The sequence below is a fragment of the Anguilla anguilla genome, chromosome 9 (genome assembly GCF_013347855.1).
Source record: "Anguilla anguilla isolate fAngAng1 chromosome 9, fAngAng1.pri, whole genome shotgun sequence".
Classification (NCBI taxonomy): domain Eukaryota; kingdom Metazoa; phylum Chordata; class Actinopteri; order Anguilliformes; family Anguillidae; genus Anguilla; species Anguilla anguilla.
The window spans coordinates 19,310,482-19,327,162 of NC_049209.1; the positions used below are offsets into that span (position 1 = coordinate 19,310,482).

The 16,681-nt window shown below is 43.0% G+C and overlaps 1 protein-coding gene across 18 annotated transcripts in view; it reads right to left on the reverse strand.

The window, feature by feature from the left end:
* The window catches only part of phldb1a (pleckstrin homology-like domain, family B, member 1a), an 81,537-nt gene extending 76,471 nt beyond the window's left edge, over positions 1 to 5,066 (reverse strand). For 5 of the 18 annotated variants that reach the window (XM_035433249.1, XM_035433244.1, XM_035433250.1 and 2 more), the window contains exon 1: positions 1,233 to 1,622. In XM_035433249.1, the coding sequence (XP_035289140.1) occupies positions 1,233 to 1,328 (96 nt within the window). In that variant the 5' untranslated portion in view covers positions 1,329 to 1,622. Of the gene's footprint in view, positions 1 to 1,232; positions 1,626 to 4,770 lie in introns of those variants that run through there. The other 13 variants (XM_035433240.1, XM_035433248.1, XM_035433242.1 and 10 more) reach the window with 7 other exon arrangements.
* Between the last annotated feature and the right edge of the window lie 11,615 nt (positions 5,067 to 16,681).

Here is a 16,681-nt window from a genome sequence, read left to right on the forward strand (position 1 = left end):
GTGCCTCCGCTGACCTCCAAGCATTTTTGAAAAACACACAGCTCCAGCCATCGAAAAAATCACTGTCTTGCTAGTTCCCCAGTTTACTGCATTAAACATGAGCAGAGAGATGTTCAGCCAGCTATTGTAAAATGCTCAGTTCTCAGGCTTGAAATCCACTCTGTGGGATGAGTCATTCTTTCTTTGGCCCCAATTCTATGCAGTATTGGACAATGGAACAGCCGCTGGCAACACATTGTATGAGAACATGTGGATGATGTGTGTCGAGGGGTTGGGGTGAGTGGGGAGATGCCATGAGCACAATATTCCAGCAGCAAGTTTTGCTCAAATGTTCCGTTGTCTTTGGCCGTTCCTTTCCCAAAGACGCAGAACTCAACAGGAATTCCAGCCCACGGCAGCACAAAGAACTCTTTTCAGCGGCAGTAATCCCAGCAGAGGAGTGTGGGGGTGGAGGGGGGGGGTCTGGGCTCTTACCCAGAATCCTCCTCTCCTCCACTGAGGGCAAATCTGCTACCCACAAAATACTTTGACACATAGCCTGCACTGCAAAAGACCAACCACTGCTCCACACAGTCCGAAACACCACACAGATCCTCATTCACCCTGAACCTATCGCAGCTCCTGAGAGAATAACCTGGAACGTTCATCAACCTTGCATACTAAAGCCATTGACCCCATTGCAAAAATAACATAACCCACTTGTGAAATCATGTTCAGAACACAACATGCTGAAATTTAATGCTTACATGTATTTATAAAATAAAAGTAGGATATAAAATAATAACATTGATTTTGATGTTGAGTCTTATCTATAAAAGCCTCGTATTCCAGTAGTACTGTTCTATAAATGAATTTTAACCTCACCGCCATATCAAAATGTATTTAATGAAAATTTTAATTAATTTTGTTAAGTTAATGTTTTGGTCCCAAACAAGCCTATTTTTTTCTTATGTTTGACATCAATGGCAATGGCAATACAGTATATTAAATATTGATGTCTTGCCATAATCACTTTCCCATTCATGTCCAGTTTAACTGATGTTGTTTAACAGTAACTGAAAGGTAGTATAAAGTCACATGCAGGGACAAGTGTGTATCTATTACTCACCCCATGCAAAAGGGTAAAAAAAACATCAGTCAAACCTTACACCCGTGATAAAACACCTCAGCCACAAGCACCTCAGCAAAAACCTCCTTATCTTTTGCCTTGTTCTCTTTGTCTTTCCCATTACCTCTCTGATGATGTGAATCTTGGTTTTCAGAAAGGAGGCCAGGAGCAGTCTCACACTGGGGTCCAGCTGGGCAGGACAGAGGGGTGTGCCCATCATATGCGTCAATCTGTTCCAGGTAAGAGCACGGCACCCATGGCTGGTATAGCCAGCAATGACAGCTGGAAGCCTGCTGTTTCCCTTGGTGTAGAGCAGAATCCAGATGGAAAAGAAATGGTTCACTCTACTGGCATTAGAGCGACTCCTGTATGAGTCAAGTAGCCAATCTGAGCATCCCTTTCAGTGTCAGCTGACCCTGGGTGAAGATGCCAGGCGGTTACCAAAAGTCCCTCTTCTTCTTTGGTGCACGACTGCAAGTGAAGAGGCAGAGACCAAAGGTCTGTGCTTAAATCTGAGGACCAAAACATTAATCTCCAGCCTCTTTCACAATCCCAGACGCTGAGACTGAGAGAACGCCAAGTTTTTTAGAAGCGCTACAGCCAAAATCAGCCAAGCAGCAAGTGGAGGCGGGGAAGGCAACAGACAGGCCCCCCCCACTTCAGTTCCCCTGCTCACTTTTCACACTCTCTGATAGCAGTGCCCTGGTGACCCATGGCCCAATAGTCACCGGTTTTTCTCTTTTCCTCTCTGTCGCTGTTCTTCTGTCACCTTTCCAGGACAACTACTAAATATGGAGATTGTTCAGAAGCTGGTGTCACCTGACAGTGCCTTCAGAACTCTTACTGTGAGGACTGGCCGCCAGATCTTAAGTATTCTTACAGAGAGAGGTTGGGTTGTCTGCAATCTTTTTTCTGCAATGTGAATGTGTGTGTGTGTGTGTGTGTGTGTGTATGCTTGGAGGAAGCAGTGGAAACTCCTTGTGGAAATCAGCCCAATGACCTCCTTTCTCCTGAAGATTAGTCTTCATCTCTCTGTTTCATCTATTGATCATAAATCTGTCTATCTGTGCCTCTATCTCTCTTTCACTGTCTGTCTGTTATGGTGTGCAATGGAAGCTTTATCCATTGTGTCTACATCAATGGCCAGTGGATAACTTTGACTTTGAAGGAGAGCTTTGGTGCACCGCCATGCCTTCTGTAAATGGTAAAGATTATGTCAGCACCTCACGCCGCCAGTCATGAATAACACATGACAACACATCTGGAAACAACACCAGTCTGTCTAGACTGATACGGGTACCAGTTCAGCTGCAGACGACAGAAGTACTCCTCAGCTGACTGATATCCAGCTGTGATTCAACTGCAGCAGAAGCAAAGCTAAGGTACCCCAAACATCTTTGGCATGGAGTAAAGGAAAAGGAAATCATTTAGTATCAAACACTGGGACTATGCCCCAGTGATTTCTAGTGAAGAAACACAGTACAAGTGGCATAATGAAAGATGCAGTAACCAAGAACCTGGGAGTGCGCCATCCACTGAGGCACTTGCACTTATTGCAATAAATCAACCCTGAACTGCACCAGTGTCCCATGTGTCCAATGATGAGACACATAATTGGACACATCATCACCCAAAGGACAGAGGGTCTCAGTCATTTTATCAGCCTCATTACCACCCAACAGTGACTCTGCTGGCTGACTGGGCATGGTCTGCCTGCATCGGCTGCTCTAGCTCCTTCCTGTGCCATTGCTGAGGCAGGTCAGATACTCAGCCGGCTGCACGTCTGGGACATTAAAGCAATGGGAAGAACAGAAAGCAGGCTGTAACCGCATGTTCCCTCTTTCACTGTCATTCCTCTGCTATTTCTTTCAGCACTTTCCACTCTAAGCTGGCGAAGACAGAACTTCTGCTGGAAACAGTACACAGGCTCTGTTCTAAAAAAAAAAAAAAAGAATTGCCAATGCACACTACAGGGTGCACAACCAAATCATACTGGTTTCAGCAATCGTTAGGCTTGTTTTAGGATATTTCAGGGCACACCAATGTAAAAAGGCAGTGTGGATTGACTGTGGCTGGCAATCCCGAAGGAAGAAGAGACTGGTCCTTGTCCTCAACCTTGAGGGTTTCAGTCATTGGGTTTGGCCTCATATCACAGCACAAGAGAGAATCCTCTGGTTATTCCACACTTTCCTACATTGACAGGGGAGACTGCATGTATGAGATAGGTCTGCAAAAAACCAAGCATCGCAAACAAGGAGGAGATAAGCATACTGGTGTAGGAAATGGTTAATTAAACAGGAAGCGAGTGCGAGCTTGCAGAATGTAGGATTTTTAGAGCCACTGAGGGAGGCAGCCCAGTATTCTGTGTGATGGTCTGTTATGCAGGAAACTGGGGAAGATCTGGGGTGGAGGGGAAAGTGGGACCCCTGGCACAGGAGTGAAAGGCCGAGTGTCTCCAGAGCCGTCCCCTCAGCTTTGGGAATAAAGGACGAGCCTGCAGGGAACAAAGGTCCCATTATGAAGGCTGAGGTCACCGGGACGCTTATTTGCAGCTGGGCCTCGAAAGTTCATCTGATCACGTAGCACACCCCTCTCCCTCTCTCCCTCTCCCCCTCTCCCCCTCTCCCCCTCTCCCTCTCTCCCTCTCTCTCTCAGTAGCGCTCTGTGTTCTGGGGTGTTCTGGGGGACTAACATTCAGGGAGAGAGTTACAGGTGTATCCCTCTCTGTATCCCTCTCCCGGGCCCATCCCTGAATACCAGCCCATCTGAGACATGTCAACACAAAGACGTGCACAAATACTGCAATATAAGGAGCATAAGACTCAATATCAAAGCATATGACTTCTGTAATTTTAAGTATGCTTTGTAAAAGAATTTTTTTAACAATATTTGCTTCTATGTATACAAAATAAGGGTATAGATTTGTTTCTGAATACACATATATTCCCGCTGTATATATGAGTGTAAGAGATTATGTGTAAGAGGCTGCACCTGTGTCCATATGCTACCATAATGTCCAGGGCTAAAGCATTTGGCCTGCTTTTGAGGCTGAAGATTCTTTCCTTAGCAAAAAAGAAAGAGTGCAAAAAGAACATTGCACCAAAAATAAGGAGAACGAAAGACTAAACAGAAATGATATAGCAAAAACAGAGGTCTCTGTCCAAAGAGGGCCCAAAAACATGACAATCATCAAAAGCACCCCACCACTGTGGTATCTTCTCCAGTGGAAACCAGACAGTGATGAATCTGACAGTCTGTAGGTAATGTCTGTGGTTTGTTTCGATCTGCCTCCATACACTGAGATATAGCATGTAGTGAATGCCTTTATTGACAGATGGCATGCTTGGCTTGGCAGAGAGGAATGACTATTCCAAATATGACAGGTCAAAAAATAAATTACTGTAGACTGTCGACTCAAGATTGAATCTTCAAATTGCATAGAAATGCATAATTAATCTTTGCCTCATCCTGTCAGACATAAACTGATTTCATTCCTGTCCATCACAACAAAGACAGCTCACGCATGCTTACAGCTGCCAGAAGGCAGGCCTCTGTTTGACATTTAAAAGTCTGACCAGCCGATGGTGCTGTTTGACACAAAAAAGCTAATCCAGTGTGCAAATGCACCAGTTGAAATGAAAGAACAGTGAAAGGAACATTACCTGCCGATATGTCTCTAATCTTTGGTGGAAAGAGAGGGTGCATGGCTACCAGTTGCCATTGATGACAGAAGAAACGAACGGTAGATATCCCACAGGAGAGAGAAGAAAGGGGTGTTCTCAGGTCACTCAAAGTCCAGCAAATCTTTTCTCAGATCATTCCACTCTGCGGATAGTGCAAGAGTTCAGAGTGGAGGCAAGCAGATGTGACTCAAATCCAGAGCCAGTTCTCTCGTCCTCTCTAACCCTCTGCCCTCTCTCACTTCCTTTCTAGTTCTCCTCTCCTATCCACTCCTCTCGCTCTCTCCCCTCTCTCATTCTCTATCTCCCTCCCTCCCCTCTCTCATTCTCTCTCTCACGCTTTTGCTCACTCGGTCTCTCTCTCTCTCTCCCCCACAAGACAGTCTTTATTCCCAGCTGAAGAGGTCTTCAGTTGTTCTGAAGCACACAGCTCTAAACCTGCTCTAAACCTGTGCCAGCAGATGATTTTTCCTTTAGACAAAGAGGGAAAAAATGAATGTATATTATCTGCAGAGGCTGAACTATCTGCAGAAGACTTCCTGGAAGAGTGCCATCGCCCCTGGTCCATCCCTCAGGATGACTTGCATGTGTTGTTAGTATGGTTTTACTGCTGTTTACTTCTCAGTTTCTATTTTACAAAAACCATGAAGTGTTCATGTCCTGCCACTTAAAATTTCAGAGTGACTGTTTCTCCTTAATCTGTTTATTCAGCCCATAAACTCTTCTCTCACTTTCCCTCTCTTCTTTTCCTCCTCCCAAGTAACTCTCCGCCCATCTAAATTAATATTATAACAAATATGAAATAAATTGATTGTGTTTATGGTGCCATTAAAGATTAAATAAGAAAAAAAAAAAAACAGAAAATACCACAAATGCAGATCCTTTGGATTATTATTATTGTTATTATATTTTTTCATGAAAGGGGAAATTACTTGCTGTTGTCTAGGGCCATACATTTTCTACTGCTCCGATTGGTTAAGGTTTAATGGTTTGTAGCAGTACTTTGGGCTTGAGGACAATGACAGTCTGTCTTCTGTCATGCATGGCTCTGTCTCAGTTTCACATGGGAAGTGCATTTCTGTTCTCTCCATTAAACTTAACCATCATAAACATGATACAAGACCCTCACAGAGTGAACTGGGACCTGAAGCATATCTATGTGAGATATGAAGCACTCGTGAATCACTCCTGAACCACATCTGAATGAGACTCAGAGCACTCATGAATCACACCTGAAGCACACGTGGAAGCACAGCTAAGAGAGATCTACAGCACACCTCAATAAAGTATGCATCTTTGAATGAGACCTGAAACAGCTGAAACAACACCTGAGTGAAATATGAAGCCTGCCACAACTAATTATGATTTTGAATCAGTATTATTTGGAATCACAACCACAGTCAGAGGATTTGTGTCTTACCTTTGGGAGGTACATAGCACAGGTTGAACAAAGTTTATGTCCAATTTATAGCCTGTATAACTGTATTTTCTAATGAACTACGGCCTTAAATTACATCTATGAAAAAGTAACAAGAACAACAACTACAACAACAACAACAATAATAAACACCAACAAATAACAATAAATAATAAGAATAATGAAATGTTATTATTATTATTCATATGATATACAGTATATATATTATATATATAAGACTGAATTGTATGCAGAATTTTGCATTTGAATTATGTGTAATGGCAGAATTAACTTATATTTGCTATATTTTTCATTGGAGTATAAATTCTCTTTCAGACAGTTTGTCTGTGCAAGGTTGGCAGAGTCCTGACAGCGCAGGGGGAGAACTGCTGTTCCCTCCATTTTAGGAATAAGCCCTCAGCACAGGAGCTTGCGGTCATATCTGTAGTTTTCCAAAAGCCATGCAAAGCCTCATCAGCAAACTCTCACAGCTGGACCACAGGGGGGCAGGGGGAGAGGAACAGACAATCTACTGCTTCTCTTTCATCTTTAACAGGAAGAACATTCCTCCACCACCCACCCCACCTTAAATTTTAACAGCTAACAACCTCCAGGGGCCAAATAAATTGACATATCCGTTAAAAACACAAGATGTGTAAGGTAAAAACACTGGCTGGTCTGAGCCAGTCAAACTAAAAAAAAAAGGCAAGCTTGTATCTGGAGGGTTTTTGGTCAGTAGCTGGAAATGAATGAAGGTATGGAACACAGCTAAAAGCAGACGTGATAGTAATTAAGATAATGTAATATAAAAGAAGGGGGCGGGGGTTCATGTGTCCTGACACTCACTTTGAACTGTATTCATTTCAGAGATGAGAGCGAGAAGCAAACCGTCACCTCTCACTGCCAAAATCTAAATAGTTCCATACTTCTGTTCATATGGATTCAATAGACCCTTGGTTTACCTTAAGTTGCTATAGTGCTTTTGTTACTTCAGAGCCAGGCCTTTGATACATGTGGAAATCTCCCACCAGTGTTTTACATAGTCTCTGCTCCCTGGAGGAGAGCAAGTATGCAAGTGTGTGCACAAATATGAATGAGTACAGACACACATTTTCGTAAGTGTATGCTTGTAACTATGTGTGTATGTGTGCATATCAGTGATTTTGCATTTTTATGTGGATGTATAATTGCCTGTGTGCATGTAGCCATGGCAACCCAAGAAAGCATTAAGTTTTTAGGAAGCAGAGAGGATTTCATTGCTGGAAAGACAAAGAGGCCAAGAGATTCTGTGAGGAAAGCTGAGCTTTTTCAGCTGTAACAAATGCTGCCTGCGTCTCCAGCTCCACCTGAGCAAATGGTACCCTGCAAGTAGGGTATGCTTTGGAAAATATCAGTATTATTTTCCAGTCAGAGCCTCAACAGCCCAAAATTCCTCAATGTTGGGGACTAACCCTTTTTTCTGAAACGAACCTCATTTGCCTACGGATCAGTTTTCCAAACAAACGTCACTCCTGGCATTCAGGCACCTGCTGACACAATGAAATTTGTGGTGCAACTCTACTGGCCTCTTGTGGCCAATGCATAATTATCTGCATGTCAAATGAATGAGCCTCTGTGTCCTTCATTTGAGAGGTAAAATCTGCAGAGGCGGTTTCTCAAAACAGACAACATAAAAATCTTTTCAGTCAAACACAGTTCAGCAATTGAGTTTAAGACAGAAAATTTTTTAAAATGTTCAGTTCAAACTGTTGCTGCCAAGTAACTAAAACTCAGCTTTTAAAGCAAAAAAAAAATTAAAAATGTAAAAAACTGTTTCAGTTGAATGAGAACCAATAGAATTTAGAACGCAAATGACAATGAGATGTATACAATTTGATGTACTGACCATCTCGTTATACCCACTTTATTAACTACTCAAACTCATGCATGTCATTATAACATCATAGGTATAGTTCCAATGGTTATGAATATTGGAAAATATAAAAATATACCCAGTAAAATATGTTTTAAATCTTACGGATCAATGATAATACCTTTCCATGCCCATGCAATGCCATTTCCAATTTACATAAGACATTAGAGTTAATAACAGCTGCCAATCTGTTGAAAAGCCATACACAGTACAGCCAGTACTGAGTTCATACTCAGCTGAAACAGTACATGTGATAATGTTGCATTCTTAGCCAGTATATCTGGCTGGTGCTCATGACAAGTGCCATCAAAGTGTATGCCCACTGGCCTGGGAGACAGAGTTTTCCTGTGCCCTCATAAGACCACTGTTTACTATGTCAAGGAGAGGAAATTCAACAGGATGGCTCTGAATAGTCAATTTCCTCTAACATGGCTTTTGATGACCAACCAGGGGTCATCCTTCAAGTGGCAATGGCTTTATTAGGGGCCAATAGGGCAGTTAGGCAGAGTGGTAGAAGGAGAAGAGGAATTTCACCATAGTCCCTTCTGCATACAGTGCATGTGGACAAGCTGAAGAGGGCCCTTTGAAGAAAATATCCTGTTTGCCTCTCACACATAGGTGTACTGGGGGAGGTGATGGCAGTTTGTTTCAAAATGAAGGTCATCAGACAGTTACATTTTAAACATTTTTGCTCAGAACCAATGAATGCTTTGCTGAGGACCTCAGCAATACTCACAGAAGACCCATTCAAGACATAAATATTTATATATGTTCATTTCTAATGTTTTTTTTCTTTGTTTTCTCTGTATTCCATAGCCTTGAATAAGGGTGTCCATTAAATAGACAAGTGTAGAATGTGGAGGCGGTGTTTTTGATAGGCTTACGCGTAGAACAGACCTGGGTGTGGGTTATGGTTTTCACCAGACTTGGTGAAATAAATCAGTGTCCAACACACTCACACTCCCTGGCCTTGCTCAGCTGGTAGGTGAAGCTAAACCCAATGGCCCCCTGCTAACAATCCCCACACCCCAAAAAATAAATACAGAAATAAATAAATAAATCTCCACACAATACCTAAACTAGGCCACAAACAGACACAGAATGAAGACCTGCACTGGCATCCCTCCCTCCCCTCCCCTCCTGTCCTGTCCTACAGCCGCATGGGCAGGGGCGACAAGCCCAGCAAAGACTCGTTTCAGGGCTAAGCGCTCACTCCTGTAAATGAGCTCTTTATGAAAGCTAAGCTACGTAGCATAACCACGTAACCACTGCCCTGCCCTGTTCCAAGGAAAACTTCTCTCCAGAGCCCGTTCTCTCAGTGGGTAAAAAAAACCAATGAATATGGTGCTTGAAATCTATCACCAGAACAAACAGTGCCACACAGTCTGGGCTGTGTGAGCGATGGATCCAGGCCAGCCTGTCTGCATTCTTCAACAAGTGGGGCATTTGCGTGCAATTCAGAAACAGGAAGCAAAATTAATATTTAGTTGTATATAATCGGAAGCAGGTGCCAAAGATTCTGATAGTGTTAAGATATAAGTACTAAAATTATATCTTTGAAAGCAGATTCTTGAAATTTGGATGAGAAAATGTACGGAAGACTTCTAAAGTTTTGCTAAATGTATAATGTTACCATTATCATTTTAGATTCAGAGGACTACATTGGGAAATAGGTTTGTAGAGTGTTAAAATGTACTTGATGCCAAGCTTCCTTTTATAAAAAATTTAGTTCTGATATCCAAAGGCGCGCTTTAAAATGTCTGAGAAAACCTACCTTAAATCTGACCTTCTTAAGCGTCATTTTGAGTTACAGTTGCGAAGGCCCCTCTTCTTTCACCTCAGAACTCCACGACACACTCGCGCACATTCATCGGCCACAGCTACAGCATCCACGAGTTTATGACATTCTCTGTGCTCTCACAACTGCAGTAAAAGGCCCTTCACAATCCAGGCTGTTGTTTCAGATCGTCTACTCCAACATTCCCACAGAGAAAGGCTAAATCCAGCGCTATCTGCTAAAATGAACGAACTGAAGCCCAAAATCCAGCACAGCAGTGAAAGTGATACAGCGTCCGGATAATTCTGTTACTCACACCCTACCCTCTCCGGTCTCACACTTTCATATGGCTCAGTACTTCAGTGCCTGTCCATTCATTCGTTAAATAAAACACACCCATTCCTCACAGGTCTAACACCTCCCCCTGCCCCCCCACTCCCTCCTACCCCAACCCCAAATAAGGACATCCCACTTTCAACAGGATGCTGTACTGTCAAAATCTCACGAGAACAGCTAGCCCATCTGTTTGGGTGCTATAGGTTCTCCTATAAGAATGTACAATCTTATTTAATTTTATTTTTAATCTTCTATATTCATATTTTAAAACACCCCCTCACCCCCACCCCACACACACACACAAGCATTACAACTTATTTCTTCTCGTTACAACAGATACCACAATTACAGCAAACTAGGTTGGGGTAGAATTAATCTTTTCTTGTTCACATATACACACTCACTCAACACCCCTTCCCCCAGGATCCCCCCCCCCCCCAATGCTCCTCTCTTTAATCCCACACAACTCCAGACCCCCACCCCCCCACCCCCCACTCCCCCCAACATGTCAGCACAAAAATCCCTTTATAGATGTACTTATGAACAAAAAAAAAAAGATTGAATCACATCTGACATAGATTCAGATGCAATTCTTTATCACCCCCCCAACAGAAACATGACCTAGAATACTGGGCATGGAGGAGCAGTACAATAGAATATTGACAGCATGCCAGTGTTCCAAAAACGTTCAGGTAAGAAGAGCTAGATTGTCATAGTGCCAGGGCATTAATACCTGGGTTTTTACTAAGACCTTGTCTGTGTTCTACTTCAGAAGCACAGTTCACGCCACTAAGCTCAGTGATAAAGCCACACGTTAAGAAAGCAAATGGTCATCTGTATATTTATGGATCAATTAATGAATAATGATCATTAGTTCACCATGAAACATCACCTAAAAAAACATATATGGTGATATTCGCAGCGATGGCTTTCAAAAAAAAAAAAAAAAAAAAAAAAGACATTCACAAGTTTAAATATTCCCAGGTAGGTCACTGCTTTCCCAGCCTTCAGACCACTCAAGCAGGCTCTCTGGAAAAGAGATTCAGCTGAGGACGGATGGTTCTGTCCAAAAACAGGCAGAAATAAAACTACAGGTGGCGCCAAAGATTGATCCAGCCCAGTGTCAATATGTAGTGTTATGTCTGAGGCATCAAAAACATCCTGTGCCAATCCTATCCCATTTACGATTGTGTCCACCTACTCAAAGAAATAATCTAGTGTTCAATAGATAATAGTATTTATTATTATTATTATTATTATTATTATTATTAATAATTAATTAATGGATGTGACTTCCGCAACCTCACCCATTTGTGTCAATAGATGTAATGTCCCCATATAATCGTAATCCTAACCCCAAAATAAAACACTACACATATTTCTAACTACAATTCAGAACCAAACCCCAAACCCAGCTGTAGCTCTATACCCATTTATCCAAGGCTCACCATCTAGTCCCGACCCAAATGAAAAACACTAATTGTAACGGCACTTGAAGAGCATGGCAAGAAAGGGGTCAAATCCCTGACCAGGGTATGCTTGAAGAGTCACCTTTCTGAACAGCTCTACCATAGTTATCTGCAGGCAGCAAATTGGCCCAGACCCCCAGTTAAAGGCCAGGGCCTGCATTCATAAAATGTTGGTAGAGTGCTGATCTAGGATCAGTTTAGCCTTGTAGCTCTAAATAGTTCGGCTAGATACGGACAGGGGACACCTGGTCCTAGATCAGTATTCATACTCTCAGGCACTTCATTAATACAGGCCCAGGTCCATGAGCCTATGGTCCGTGTGAGATGGGGCAGAGGCTTACTCACCAACCTCCGCCTCTTGGCAACAAAGAAAATGGTCATAAATATAACTAATAACAAGAACAGCCCTGAAGCAGCTCTGTGAATGGCACAGAAATAAATGGAACCATTGTTAACAATCCCAGATTCAGGCTCCATATAATTGGCGGACATGGGGATATGGATCATGGCAGTGCCAGCACTAACACTGGAGAGGGGCTCTTCAGCAGCAATACTGCCCCCTGCTGCCCATGCATTGCACACTTTCTGAAAAAGACAGCTTTTTACATTTTTAAGGGGATAGTTCACTGTCTCGATTTCAAAAACATCATTTCAGTTATAGTGCATGCTTTTGGTTAGTCCAGGGAAATGAAGTATATTCCAAACAGTTACAGAAGTTTCTGGCGACCTACTGGGTTTACAATGGCAGACGCCGGGTTCGGGGTCGAAAGCAAGAAAATACACCTTAAGCAACTAAGACCAAAGTTTGTGACAGAGTGCTACATGAGAAAGCATCAGATCAGGATCAGATGCAGTTTATCAATGGCTGAACGGGTGCTGTAAATTAAGCCACACACCTGGCAGGGACAGAACTTTCAGGGACAGAAGTGTCATCTATAGCATTCTTTATCTCAATTCCAGTGCAGCTATTCAGTCATCTATGGGAGTATCCACCAACATTCATGGCTCCTCAGGTATCAGCAGCTGTAACGATTTCTGTAAATTTACAGATTTAGAGAAATCAAAATGCACATTTCAGTGTAGCACAGTGGGTAAGGAACTGGGCTTGTAACCGAAAGGTCGCAGGTTTGATTCCCGGGTAAGACACTGCCGTTGTACCCTTGAGCAAGGTACTTAACCGAAATTGCTTCAGTATATATCCAGCTGTATAAATGGAAACAATGTAAAAATGCTATGTAAAAGTTCTGTAAGTCGCTCTGGATAAGAGCGTCTGCTAAATGCCTGTAATGTAATGTAATGTAATGTAATGCTCCACTTCCAATTTACGGTGTGCCTAACCACCTTTTTAAACCCCCCTTTCCTTTCTCTCTCAAATTGGGATGCCTAAAACTATTTCTGGCCCTGTCCCATTGCTGCACTCTCTTGTGAAAATATGTGAGCAAAGACTACCACGCTCACAGCACAGTCCTCACTCTGGAGTCCACCAGCAGAGCGTTACGCCACAGGACTGGACTAATTACGCAACTGTTGCAGACAGTTCCGGATCAACCAGGATATAGCTGGAGGGGACCATCCCTCCCTTTACATTTAGCTATGGCTAACTGCGGGCAGCCCCACCAGCAGGGTGAACACTGCAATCTGGACCACGGAACATGAAGTCCAGCTTCCACCACAGCGACTGTGCGGCTCGGCCAGCGGGTTGTGGAGTCAAAAGGAGAAGGGGCTTTGGAGGACACCCAGGCTAGCCTGCGCACTCCTGAACAGACAGAATGGGAAGGACCTACAACTAAAACTGGACTTTCCAAACTGGAGGGAAAAAAAGTGGATAAAAATATTACTTTTCATCCCTCTCCCTCTTTTCATTTTTAACTAAATAAGTTTTATGAACTGTCTGAACCCCCCCCCCCCCCCCCCACCCCGTCTCACGACATGATTGTTATCCCACAGAGGCATTTAATCATAAAAGATGCTACCATAAGCTCGTTTTATGCTTTGTGTACTTGATGATGGTGTTGTATTATCATCTAAACTAACTATTTATAACGATTATTTACCTTTAGTTCGTTCATTTTATGAAACGATAGAAGTTATAGAAGCAAAATATCAAAAAATTTCAAAATTGGCACCCTGAACGGACGGTGGTGCCTCCCGTTAAACTGCTTTAGAATGCTGGATTGCGTAGCGCATTGATTTTAGAACTGTTAAAAGGCCGAGGTGTGCCTTTACTGAGAAATAACTTGTTGCGAGGTAAAAAAAAAAAAATTTAATTTAAAAAACCTGGACTGGAATTTTAAAAAAACTGGACTGGAAGAAAAAAAAACCTGGACTGGAATTTAAAAAAAACTGGACTGGAAGGAAAAAAAAACCTGGACTGGAATTTTAAAAAAAACTGGACTGGAAGAAAAAAAAAACCTGGACTGGAATTTAAAAAAAAACTGGACTGGAAGGAAAAAAAAAACCTGGACTGGAATTTAAAAAAAAACTGGACTGGAAGAAAAAAAAAAACCTGGACTGGAATTTTAAAAAAACTGGACTGGAAGAAAAAAAAAACCTGGACTGGAATTTTAAAAAAAACTGGACTGGAAGAAAAAAAAGCTGGACTAGAAGAAAAAAAAAAGCTGGACTGGAAGAAAAAAAAACCTGGACTAATCTTACCCTGGCTCTATATTTTGGACGGTGCAGTGGCATGTGCCCTTTTAGAATGTCTAATGTTGATAAAAACGGAATGTCATTGCTTAAAGTGATTTGTTAACTTCGTTTTGTTAACGGTGTTATGCATTTTTGTGAACGATTGTGTTCATAGTAAGCACTGTTTTGAAGACAATTCAATAGTCAGCTAGTCAGCTTTTTTCCCCGAATCCAAATAATAACGAGCAACTTCGGGTAGAAGAAATATCTGTTTCCATCGCATTATTCGTGCTTTCCCAAATACAGCATTCGGATTCGGATAAATCCTTAGTCTCTACTGAACCTCATTTAATGATTTGATAATACTGTTCCTGCAAAATAAGATGAAGCAAAAGGAGCATAGTTAGAAAAAGGTTTGCAGACTTGGCCAAGTTTTATAATACACTTTAATTGATTAAAGTTTACACTGGAATGTTATCTGTAATCACCTCTGGTGTATTTCCATACAGGGTTACAAAAGTTTCAAATTTACTTTCCACCTCCCTTCTTCTTCCCCACCCACAATCCAAACCCCACAAAATTTAGAGAATACAAACAAAAAACCCTAATATTTCATTTTCTCTTTTTCAATCTAGATTAACATTCAGGGCTAAAGTAATTTCTACACACACAGACCAAATGATTCTGGCCTGAAGGCCACAGACATTCTCTGGCAGGTAGGGGGGTGGCTAGGAGTTGCGTGGGGAGAGGGAGCATGGCTTGTCAGGAAGAGCCTTGGCTATTGGAGGGTCACAGGGTTCAGATTGCTTTCATAGCTCCTCCTACTCATGCCATTACCTCTATCAGCTGAGGGCTAACACATGGCCTTACCATACTGGAACCAATGTGACCGGTTGGTTAAATTCCCTTCCAAGAGCACACTGATTTTATCTCTTGAGAAGCAGTGATGTATAGAACAGTAGTCAATCAATCTTTGGGGAGAGTGTGGTAACAGTAGGGAGGCAAAGTGAGAAAGGGTTGAAAACTATCCTTTAGAACACAACAAAAAACAGCAATTCTATTTCCAGCGCTGTAGTTCCACAGTAACAACTGAAAGGGTCAATTCAGGTTACAGAGCAAGACATGTGGTTCGCATTACACTGAACTGTGAGAGCAGGGACCACATGTTAAATACGATGCATTTTTAAAATCCTACTGCGTTTCCATGGGGAGTCTTTACACTGTAACAGACCTTAAGATCCTTAAAAACACCGAATCACATATTATCCGTATCCCCATTATCCCCACCGTATCCCCATTTTAACCAATCAAACCACATCGGCTGATGACCAGACAGACAGCTATGGAGACCGTGAGCAGTGAAGATTAAACTGACTCAAGTGGCAAACGGCCAGCTCCCACAGCCTGACTTGGGACCGGGTGAGAAACTGGGTTTCGCTGAGAAGGTGTCGGACGCGACAGATGCCGACAACCAAGTGTCGCATGGCGGCGTTGCTTGCTAATGAGTTCCCTGTTCGGAGGACTGCAGTTTTTGCAAAAAAAAAAGTCAACCCAACAGTCTCGGGCAGTTTCTGATCTTAAAACTTTTGGCTTCAGGAGAAGAACCAAAACAGAACGAGTGCGGAAACTTGGCGGCCCGGTAGGAACCCGCCGCTTTTACAGGCGCATAATGCAGCCTGCAGCCCACTGACAGGGAGGCCGCAGCACAGGTGTGTGGAACAGTGATGAACACACAGCGGATGATGCGTTTAGAGGGCGTCAGCCAAACCAGTGGCACAAATACCTAAGGACTCTTTCCAATCTCTTGCTGTGATCTCAGTATCACACACTAAATATGAACTGGACTGATACGGTAACACAACCCCTAAGCCCCTCAGTACAGAGCAAGGTTAACCCTGCCTTAAGGTCAATCGCAGGCAACTGAGGTGAGAGACGACGTTTCGGCAATTTTTGGTTGTGTTCCAACAGCGGGAGTTGCCCTCGCCTGAGCCCAGACAGCCTTTCCTAACGACTCTCGTACAACTGGGTTGCCTGGTTTGAGAGGCTGTGGGCGTGGTCATGATTATGAAGAATTCCGACGAGGAGCAAAAGTTGCGGAACAAGAGGAAATATGGCAAATGTAGACAGGGCCATCATGCTTAAGGAGCACAAACTGTGAGTCCCACCGCCCCCCCCCCCCCCCCACCCCCCCACCCCCCCACCCCCCAATTCCCCTGTGCTTCCTATTTAAGGATGACACGTGGGATTTCAATCTGTACCCGAGCCCCTTTGGCCTCACTCCCAGCCACTCCCTTCCCCAGCCTCCCCAGGTTACCTTTCTTTGTTTTGTTTTGCAATTCCCCCTTTGCTGATGC